Source organism: Microtus oregoni, unplaced genomic scaffold, assembly GCF_018167655.1.
Source record: "Microtus oregoni isolate MIOR12 unplaced genomic scaffold, Mior012 000042F_ref0000377, whole genome shotgun sequence".
In the NCBI taxonomy this organism is placed as follows: Eukaryota; Metazoa; Chordata; class Mammalia; order Rodentia; family Cricetidae; genus Microtus; species Microtus oregoni.
Genome location: NW_024543209.1, coordinates 15,684,697 through 15,696,304, shown reverse-complemented (window position 1 = coordinate 15,696,304; position 11,608 = coordinate 15,684,697). Strand labels below are relative to the sequence as shown.

Below are 11,608 nucleotides of genomic sequence, written 5' to 3'. Positions count from 1 at the left end.
GCCTTTCAAGTGCCCCATCCCTGAAAACTTATTCTCCTTCACACAGTAGCCACCAGTTGCCAATAGCAAGGGTGCAGGCCTTTCATGAACCCCTTCTCACCCATGCTGGGATTTTGCCAGGCTTGATCTTGTTCAGGTCTTGTGCAATTGCTATGACTTGACAAACACAAGGGCCCTGTCATGCTCAGCAAATGATGCTGAAGATGTCCACTACCTGTGACTCACAAGCTTTCTCCCTTTTCCTTGACAATTCCTAAACCTTGGGGGAAATGAGATATGACATAAAGGTCCCATTCAGAGCTGAGCAATCCAGTTGCTTACTCCCTAGATGACTACCAGTTGTAGATGGTTGTATTAATTACCATTTACTGCAAGAGGGTTCTCACAAACACCATTCTATGAAGATGGAACTAGGAAACAAGCCAGTGCAGCTACTCTAACGTCGGTAAAATAAACTCCAGAGCCAAGCTAGTCAGGAGAGACAGGGCTGGCCACTTCATCCTCATCAAGGAGCAACCCACCGGGAGGATACTACAATGCTAAACACATTCTCACTGTGTTGATTAGTTTACGTAAACTTTACACAAACCTAGACATAGCTTGGGAAGAAATCTCAATAGAGGAGCTGCCTTCATTACACTGTCGAGTGGGCATGTGTGAGGGGCATTTTCTTGACTAATGATTGATGTGGAAGGGCTCAGCTCACAACGAAAGGTGCCACTCCTGGGTAGATAGCAGGCTGAGCAAGCCATGAGGAATAAGCCAGTAAGCAGAGTTCCTGCCTCTAGGTTCCTGTCTTGATTTCCTACCCTGCCTTTCTCTAGTGAAGACCTGGAACATGAAAGAACCCTTTTAGCCATGCTCATAGCAGTAGAAAGCAGAGGAGGACACCCACAAAATACAAGCACAACCAATTTCATAAAAGAAATACTATTAGACCTAAAACCCACAGAATAACCCCAACACAGTGATAGTGGGCGACTCAATACTTCACTCTCACTATATCTGGATGAGGTCAACTGGACAAAAACTAAACAGAAATATTGAAGTCAAATAACATTATAAATCAAATGGACCTAACAGACATCTATAGAATATTCCACCTCAACACTAAAGAAATACACATTCTTCTTAGCAGCCCATGGAACTTTCTCTAAAACTGACCAGATGTTAGGACAAAAAGTCTCAATAAATTTAGGAAAATCAAAATCATATCCTGTATTCTATCTGACCAAAATGGAATAAAGCAAGATATCAAATATAACAGAAGCCACAGAAAGCTCACAAACTCATGGAAACTAAGCAGCACAGTACTGGATGGTAACCAGGGCAAGAAGAAATCAAGGAGAATATTTAAAAATCCATACAATTGAATGAAAATGAAAATACAACATCCAAAAATCCATGAGACACAATGAAGGCAGACCTAAGAGGAAGACTTACAATCCTAAAAAATTAAAAAGTTAGAGTTCTTAAATGAATAGTTTAATGATGAACTTGAAGGCCCGGGAAAAACAAAAACAAACACCACACACAAAACAGTACTAGGAAGAGGTATCAAAAAAAATCAGGGCTCAAATTAATGAAAAAAAGAAAACAGAGTTGGTTATTTGAAAGATTAACAAGATGGACAAAGCTCTAGTGAAATTAACAAAATAAGAGATGAAAAGGGAGACGTCATAACAGACATTGAGGAAACCTGGGGGAAGCAAAAGGACAGACTTAAAAAAAACGTATCGGGGGCTGGAGAGATGGCTCAGTGGTTAAGAGCACTAACTGCTCTTCCAGAGGCCCTGGGTTCAATTTCCAGCATCTGCATTGCAGCTCACAACTGTCTGTAACTCCAGTTCCAGGGGACCTGGCACCCATGGCAAAACACCAATGCACATAAACAAACAAACAAACAAAATGTTCTACTAAGTTTTATTTTAAAGCAGTAGAAACTTTAAAAACACAGCGCTCTTCCACAACTAAGAGTATACCACTCTACAGCAGAGACATTCAAACAGAAACACACACCATTACTTTGTACTCAAACCAGAACACAATGCACCATACTCCATGCACTTTTCTTTAAGGAACTGCACGCCAGGCTGTCAGAAGCACAAGTGAGACAGTGAGCTGTGCCTGCCAGTGGTGGTTGTTTTGCAATGCCCACATCATTTCTGGAACATGCCACTTTCATGGTACATTGATATAGAAAGTCTTAGAAAAACCAAATTATTTCGAGTAGCCCTTTTAGTCCTCAAGGTGAGACCAATGTGGTAACTCTCATGAAGCCATGTGGAGCCACATGCTCCCTAAGGAAGAGCAAGTCGCTTGTCACGAAGCCTGGCTGCCTCTTGGCTTTCTAACTCACGTCTTGTTGCTGTGCCTCTCTTCACCACTAAAGTCACACTCATCTGTAACTCACGCTTTCGAAATCCCCTTCTTCCAAGAAGTCCCCCCAGACTTGTTGGAAGTTGTCTCTGAGCTCCCTCATTTGGGTATGGGGATTTTATGCCACTCTTCTTCACTCTCTGTGCCATCAAAGTGTTCACATGCTCTGAGCTGTGGCCCCAGTGAAGGACGACAAAAACTCTGCTGGACTGGGAGGAAGAAGTGGGTTGTGGTGAAGCTCAGGGCCAGGAAACGAGAAGGTTGTAAGTGCAGGCGTGTGTCTCCAGCCACCTCCCAGCCTTAGAGTCTCAGAAGGAACTCGCCCCTCGCTAGGCCTGCCTGAGGCAGTCCTAACCAGTGTCTGGGATGGAGTCACTTAGTGTCCACAAACACAGTATAAACAACAATAATAAACAATAAACTCAATAATTTTCAATATAAAAATTAGAAATAAACACACAGTATAAAACAGAGAACTCAACGTTTTATTTTGAATATTAAAATTAGAAATATAAACAATTACAGAGTTAATAAAAATGTTGAAGAAAAGACACTTAGATTTGAGTATTGAATTTATTAAGTATTTAAAATAATAAATCATTCCATACTTCCATTTTGGGATTGAGTTTGGTTATGCTACCTATATAATACTGGTGTACCAAGAGACACTGCTGTATACACGTATCAGCCTTACCAACACACATGCGAATGATTACGTCTGTGGCAGACACTCACTGACCTCAATCCTCCATATTGTGCGCACACTGTGCTCTGAATTACATGAACTAAGAGTGACAATGACTTCTGTCTTCTGAAAGAGAGGCTCCTACACTATCCCTATGTCATTTTGAAAAGTGAAGTACAACTGAAGCCAAGGGTAGGATGGAGTGAGGTGAAAGAGCCGCTTGCAGGTCACAGTGACCCGAATCTAGTCTGCAGGCCAGTCAGCAGTGAGTCACTGCTCAATGCTTGGTGACCTGAGGGCACCTCAAATCTTTACAGCCTGTGTCTTTCCAGTTAGGGAGCAAGACACTCCAAAGGGTGGGAAGTAGCAGAAAGGAGTGGCCTGCTGAGGGGAAGGAGTGCCGCCTTCCCCAGGAGCTGCCTTTGTCTTTAGGTTGCAGTGTAGACCACAAGGCTTCCACAGGGCCTGTGGGTATGACAGGGCCTCTACGTGCAGGTCCTTGTGAGCCCTCACCACACCAGTGCATACTGACAGATCAACTTCAGTGTGTAGCACTAAGAAAATTAAAGTCAGACTATAAAGTTCAGATCATTTATGGCCATCTGCATCACAAATTATCCAAAATTTAACATTTTTTATATGTAGATCATATATTTTTCTAAAAAAAACAAAAACAAAAACAAAACAAAACAAACCTAGGAACCTTAGAGCGAGTTGTATGAAACGATGATTTTTAGGTTTTGGGCACAGCTCCAAAGCTGTGACTTTAAATCTCTTCTCGAATGCCTCACCTGGACTGGAGATTGCCAACACTGAGGCAGCAAACAGGTGCTTAGAACTGCATTCATTTACACCATGGGCCACTTCAGAACACTCTAGAGAAGTCCCCTGAAGCTCACACCATACAACATTTAGCCAAGAAAAAACATTTAGAAGAGTATGCTATGTAGCCTTACAGGACCAAAGCTAATAACAATAAAAACTGTTTGTGCACATTTAAGATAGGGTTGTTTAAATAGGCTGAAATTAAATATCCACCAACATCTTTCTGTGCCACCATAAAGGGGAAAAGAGAAATTAAACGCAGTGCTTGGACATGGGCTAGCCCTCTGGCACAGGAAGAAGATGGTCTCACACTGGCTGTCTCTGGATGCTCTTCCTCCACAGGCAGCTATGTTTTCATCATGGTGGGGGATGCAGCTTGGAAACAGGCGAGCTGCAAGTGCATACTACTCTTGAACTTGTTGAGTAGCTCTTCTAGTAACCTAAAGGGAGGAGAGAGCTTAACATTCTGACAGTACAGGTCTGTGCTAGCTGTATGCCAACTGGACACAAACTATAGTCATGAGAGGAGGGAACCTCAATGCGAAAATGCTGTCAGAAGTAGGCAAGCCTGTAAGACATTTTCTAAATTACTGACTGATGGAGGAAGGCCTTACCCACTGTGGGTGGTGCTATCCCTGGGCTGGTGGTCCTGGGTTCTGTAAGAAAGAAGGCTGAGCAAGCCATGAGGAACAAGCAAGTAAGCAGCACCGCTCCATGGCCTCTGAATCAGCTCCTGCCTCCAGGTTTCTACTCCATATTAGTTCCTGCCCTGATTTCAATAATGAACAATGGTGTAAAATTATACGACAAATAAACCCTTCCCCCCACAATAGTAACTCTAACTCAGAAAAGGGGTTGTCTTAGTTTGCTTTTCTGGTACTGTGATGTAACACCACAGCCAAAAGTAACTTGGAGAGATTAATCATGATTACAGGTTACAGGTCCACCCTCATCTGGGGAACCAAGGCAGGAGTTTGGAGAAGAAAGCACAGAGGGATGGTGTTTACTGGTTTGATGTCAGGCCCCCAGTAAGCCACCTTTCTTACACAGGCCCGGCCCACCTGCCTAGGGACGGTGCAGTTCACAGTGGACATCCATTAACAATCAAGAAAATGCCTCTCAGACAGGTATGGGCCAATGTGGTAGGGGCAATTACTCAACAGAGGTCCTGCTTTCCCTGGCTGTCAAGTTGACAATGAAGAATAGCCAGCACGCTAGCTTAGCAACTCAGCAAATATGTAGGGAGCTGGGGCCCAGGTCTGAAGTCATTGTCTATGGGATCTTAATCAGTAGCAGAAATATCTCAACCAAAAAGAAAGGGGCTGCTCAAAGAATACAATAATATACAAATCTATGTTTTTCTTCAGTTATTCTCTTGATACTCCTTCTCTAGAGTCCTTCCTAGAACAGGATAATGCTTAGGCCTACTCTCTAATAATTACTCTAACAATCAAGAAAAACTAAAAACTTACTTTTTGTTTTCAGTTCTATGACTGTCAGCAAGCACACAGCGTAGGATGGTTCCAGGGACACGGCTTTCTTTCATACTACTCATTAAAATTTTCATTTCACTTTATTTATTATCATTGCCTGTGTTGGGGGTGGGCCTGCACGCCACAGCACACATGTGGAAATGAGAGATAACTCTGCGGAGTCAGTTCTCTCCTACCTATACGAGGTCGCCGTGGATTGAACTCAGGTCACAAGGCTTGCAGCACCCAGTGCCAACTGCCTTTACCCAATTGAGTCGCCTCATTGACTGCGTTTTTTATTTAATTTTGAGACTGACTCTCAGTTTATAATGTAGATTACTCCAGATATTTAAACAAAACATATTTATTATCATTTTGAGGGAAAGACAATGTGGTATGGGTAGGCACATGAACACACACACAGGCTGGGGGACAGCTCATAGAGCCGACGTCTCCCCTCTCTTTCTATGGACTCTGCACACAGAGCTTAGATCAGCTTCCATGGTAGGTATTTTAACTGCTGAACCATCCTGTCCTAGACCCTGCAATCTGTTTGCTCCCAAGTACTGACACTACAGGCACACAAGCCCTGACACACAACAGCATTTCGCTCCAACAACCGATCACTGGTTGTTCTCAATATGTTCAAATGCACTAGCCTTTTGAAACACATTTCATGTATTAAGGATAGTGGTGACTATTTTTTAATCTTTTATTTTAAAGAAACAAAAAGGTCTTGGAATGAATTCCGAAACAAAAACAAAGTAGGGAATGGAAGCAGGGTATTCTGTGGTGTGGGCCACTGTTCTGCTGCTTGCCTGCCACACGCAAGGGTCTGAACTGGGGTCACACATTCAGGAAGGCTGGTTTGCCCCCTTTTCTCCCAAGCTCAGTCACCCTTCATGACTACTGCTGGTCTAGGCACTTTCTCCACACAGCAGGCCTCTGGGCTTGTCCACAGAGCCCAGCACTGTGTGTTTTCCCCAAGCAAAGGCAGGTGGACTTACTTTAACTAGGAACGGTGACAGAGCAAAGAGCTACAGGGTCTCCACGGCCTAAGCTGAGGCTAGACTGGACATTTACAAAAGGTACCTGGCCTAGACTTCCCCTCAGGTCACAATTTCCTGTTACACGAAGTGTAAAGTTTAAATTGAGGCCATGCTCATTAATGTAGCAATGTCAGAGCTGTTCCGTGCGACTTGTCTAATGGTGGGTTTTATAGAAGTCAAAGCCAGTGGATGGTCCTGATCTCTCTTCTTTACACAGAAGTTGCTGACTAAGTCAAACGGCTTTCCTAGATTCTCTGTACTTGTCACTTAAAGCTGTAAGCCAAACCTAAAAGACAGAATTCATCCTGTCACTTGGAAGATAAGCGAGGCCTGGGTAGCCTAGCATACCGTATTCCAGGTTAGCCTGCACTCTCCTAACACCTGAGCGAACCTCTCTCAGACTCTTCAGACACTTTGGCTACCAGAGCTTGTGCAGTTCAGCCAGTGGGCTCAGGAGAGCACCCAGAACTTACTTTTTGTCTGCGCCACTTGCAAGTTGAGGCAGGGCTTCCAGGGCCTGTTTAAAACTAGATCTGAAACACAAAAAGCACATCAGTCAGATAGCCCACAGTTCTGAGCAGCCTGTTAGGGGATCACTGTAAACATGCCCAAGATCATTTTAGATATAGAGACACTAATGGAGGCCAGTGATGTCAGCAGAGAGGACTGAGAAAAAGTAAAAGTGAAAAACAGCAGGAAAAGAAAAAGGGAAAGTAAGGCTATAGTGAACAGGCTGGCAGGGCTTCAGGGGCAGGGCCAAAGAGATACAGCCAGGAAGTGGAGCCTGACCCAGACAAAGGGAGGCTGCTCAGGAGCAGTGAGGCTGGCGTGACTGCACAGAGCCCAGGGCAGGCGGGGAGGGGGGCAGCTCTAGCTAGAGAGCTGTGAGGGCAGTAAGGAGAGGTAGGACAGGTCTAGATCCGTGCTCAGGACAGTCGCAGCGTTGACAGGGCCTGCTTTACAGCTAAGCCTTCTCAAAGTGGACACTGGGGGACAGCTTCTAGTTCTTATTAGAATTAACATGGACAGGAAAGGAAGATGTTTACATGAGAAAGGGAAAATGAACGACCTGAAGAACTACTTACTTAGTAGTTTAGTTTTTCTCAAGTAGAGACTACCAGAGGGATTACTGAGAGGGGTGAGGCTTATATTGGAGAACGTAGAATAATACCTATTGCTTCTGAGAATAGTTTTGAACTTTTCATGTCCTCTACTTTTCTAGTGGAGTTGAAGAAATACATGTAATCACTACTGATCAAGGAGGTCTTCGATCTTGTATGAAAACCGACCAGGACATGAATGTCCGAACCACATATCTTAAACTAAAGGGATGCGAACAGAATGAGAGCCCTAACAGAATCCTAAAGACGCCTCTGGGAATCCTCCATTGTCCCTAGTTGAGCAGCTTGTGGGTGGGGACAGTGTCTGTTGGCACATTAGGCTGCCTTTCCCTGTCCAGTGGGCTCTCCTCTTTCCTGCGGAAGAGGGAAGTCCCTTCTATCATCTCTACCACATCTTATTCCCCATAGGGCTGGATTAACTGAAACAAACACACTGCTTTATTGTTCTTTGTTGTCAGGACAAAATGACGGTGATGAAAATGAAGGGCATTCTATTATTTGTAGGACACTCACAGCTTTGAGGGTGACCAGACATGCTATGAAGCTCACAATTCTGTATAGGAGTTCACAGGATGAGTGTCTCTAATCTGAAATCCAACGTGCTCCAAGATTTAAAATGTTTAGAGCACCAACAGGATGGGAAGTTCCATATCAAACATTAAATTACTTCTCTTTTTCATTTTATTTTATGTGCAGGGGTGATGTGGGATGCCCTTCTGTAGGCTGTGAATATGTCTTATTATCATTGGCTAATGAAGAAGCTATTTGGTCAACATCCAGGCAGAACAGAGCCAGGGGGAAAATCCAAGTGGAGATACATGGAAAAAGAAGGCAGAGTTGGAGGGATGGACACCATCAAAGGCCACCAAAGGAGAAAGATGTTAGTCAGAGCATACCAGTAAGCCATGGCTACATAGCAATACATAGGTTAGTAAAAAATCCTGTCTCAAAAAACCAGACAAAAAAGGGCGGTGTAGTTAATTTAAGTTGTAATAGCTAGTTAGTAAAAGTCTGAGCTAATAGGCCAAACATTTTGTAATTAATATTAAACCTCAGAGTGGTTATTCGGGAACTGGTGGGCGGGAAAGAAACCTCTAGTTACACGTGGGTATTTTGCTTGCATGTATGTCTGTATTCCACATGCATGACTAACGGGTGTGGAGGGCAGGAGACGGCATTGGGCTCTCTGGGACTGAGTTGCAGACAGTATGAGCCACCATGTAAGTTCCGGGACTCAAACAGAGGTCCTCTGGGACATCTGTCAACGTCCTTAACCACGGAGCCACCTCTCCAGGCCCTCAATCATTAAGTGATTAAGAACTGTATTAAATTACCTTTAGTCGTGTGTTTGGATATAACGAAACTTAAATAAATTCCTTGTTTAGACCTGAGTTCCATCTCCAAGATAACTCTTTATGTATCACGAATATTCCAACACACACACACACAAAACCTAAAATTAAATATGCTTCTGTTCCTGGGTATTTTGGATACAGGATACTCAGTTTGTATTATCTTGAACCTAGGTTCCAAAAGGTTAAGTCCAGGGGATAAACAGGCAATATGGATAGACTGGGTACTTCCAATTGTCTGTACCACTTTAGGCAGGAAAAGGACTGGTTGGGGAAAAGTGTATTTAAACAATGAACACAGGAACCAACTAGAAATAGTTTGTGGTACACCATGGCAGGAAGGAAGAAGACAATTTTACCTGTTAAGAAAATAATGAGCATTTTCAGCTGTACCGGTGACAGCCAGGCTACCAAAGGCCAGAGATGAATGAGCGGTGTCCCGCAGTGTCCTCGTGCTCACAGCACAGACTGACTTCCCGGGCAACGCTGTGACTGTGGCAAACATTCTGCGCACGTGGGCAGTAGGTCTGCTCACTTCACCTACTGATGTCTCAATAGTAGGAAATCCTGACTTTCATTCAAAACAACTAAAAGTTACCGTCAAATTTCCACTACAAGACTCTGCAAAGAAACCACAGGCTTCCTCTTACGCTGGTATTTACAACACTCAAACTGTCCATCAAGTCTGGTGAAGATTTAATTTTTTTGTCTTTCCTTTTAAAAGAGTTTGTCATACTTGGCCATATTATTAAAAAGATTAAGTTATATAAGCAATGAAAGAAAAAGATCACATTAAATTTACAGTGTGCTCTAAAGAAGTGGCCTTGAGAGTCACTGTCTTGTAGGTTTGTACTTCTGAGTAAAAATTTCTAATGAAATATCAAATTTATTGCAATGCAAATTTATGAGCATCTTTGGTAAGTTATCTGCACAGAGGACACAGTACCTGAGTAAAGCAATCTTGATGTAAAAAGAACTGGGCAGCAACACTCAGCATCTCACCTGCTTTCCGGGGTCAGGTAAATGGCTACGGTGTCTCTCAGAGCACAGATTTCAAGTCTTGCCTAAAGATGGGAAAAAGGTAAGAGTGACAAGCGTCAGTTACCAAGCGACAGCAAGTGCTGAGGAGATGGTCTGAAGCCTGCTTACTGTGGGCCAGGTTGGCCAGAACAACAACACAATGACAACATGCTGGAAAAGACTCTCAAAGAACAGCACTAACACACCAGCATGTCCCCTAACCCTGCTGTCAAAAACGACTATGTGGGTAGGGGATGAACATACTGTATGAGAATTACCAGCTTACTAGGATTTGCCGTTTAGTTTGGTTGTGTGTGTGTGTGTGTGTGGGGGGGGGGTACGGAAACATTAGCCTGATTGGCTGGGCTTGCTTCCTGGCACCTACATCCTTTCAGGTATAGTCTCTTTTACAATAAAACCAAGCTCTACAAAGTCAATACCATCTTTGTTAAATTCATGGATGAACTGTGAAAATGATGTTGGAAACAACAACAGTTTGGAAGCCTCATATTTTCTGATTTCAAACATTCACACAGCAAGCATGTCGGTGTGTCTGCACACATGGACAAGCACGGAGCTCATACTGCAGAACGAGAGCTAACCGACTTTAACAAGGGTCCCAATCATTCAAAAGGGAAAACATGCATTCAGTGAACAGAAACAGCACAACTGGAGCTCTACATGAAAGAATGAAGCCCAAGCCACTCTTAACTCAAAACAGACCACAGGCAGACCTAAATGTAAAACCAACAATTGATTATTAACTCTCAGAAGAAACAGCAATAAGTTTTTGTGACTTCAGCAAGACTTCTAGGAAAATATAGAAAGTACCAGGAACCAAGTGGAAATCAGCTGGACTTCATTAAAGGAAGCACAGCTACTCAGCAGAGATGCCATGGGGAAAGTGAGACCACAGCTCACAGAACAAGATACCCATTCACAGCCAGGACGATGGCCAAAGTCCATAGGGTAGTTTGCTAATGAGTGTTGATAAGGCAAGGGGGTAACAAAAGGCCTTGTTAATGGCTGTTGGGTGGACAGCAGTGTCACTGCTTTGGAAGACACTGTGGCACTTCCGATGATGAGATGATGTGCACCAACACTCTCACTGGGCCACACACCAACCTTTGTTCTTTTTATCTGGAGAGTCTTGCTGAATTGCCAGGCTGCCCTTGAACTCATTGTACAGACCACGTAAACCCTGATTTGCCATCTTTCTGTCTCGGCCTCTGGAGGAGCTGGGACTGCAGGTGTGACCATAATGCCCAGCAGTAGATAATTCTTACTTCAAGTTTCCTAGTCTGAGGCAGGCTGGTCAGAGTGGAATCTGACCACGCACACACGTCCTACGGGATGAGCCAGGAATATAGGCAGTGTGCACGCAGAGCTGCAGTGTTGCTCTCTGGAACACTTGCCTGTGTTTGGGGCTGCTCCAAATTCTACACCACAAAGACGGGAAGGTTTGTACTGAAGTGGGACAACTTCCATGCTAAAAACCTAGAAAAACTGGGAAATTTACTGAAGTTCCATTTCTTCTAGTCAATTCCCTCAACACCAGTTTGTTCTTTGATGTCATCGACTGTGGTGCTTACTTAAACAGACATGTTACATTTGCGAGTGGTAACCGCAGCAGGCAGCCCTGAGAAAGCTTCAATTGCCAGCTGAGAAACTGCGACTATGCTGTTGTAGTGTGTGTGTATGCAAG

General features: G+C 43.7%; 1 protein-coding gene across 1 annotated transcript in view; it reads right to left on the bottom strand.

The window, feature by feature from the left end:
* Positions 1 to 2,846: 2,846 nt before the first annotated feature.
* Exoc2 (exocyst complex component 2) overlaps positions 2,847 to 11,608 on the bottom strand; it is a 167,787-nt gene continuing 159,025 nt past the window's right edge. Inside the window, exons 26-28 of the mRNA XM_041632905.1 lie at positions 9,886 to 9,947; positions 6,884 to 6,943; positions 2,847 to 4,329 (exon numbers count right to left, since the gene is read on the bottom strand). Coding sequence (XP_041488839.1) covers positions 4,236 to 4,329; positions 6,884 to 6,943; positions 9,886 to 9,947 — 216 coding nt within the window. The 3' untranslated portion in view covers positions 2,847 to 4,235. The remainder of the gene's footprint in view (positions 4,330 to 6,883; positions 6,944 to 9,885; positions 9,948 to 11,608) is intronic.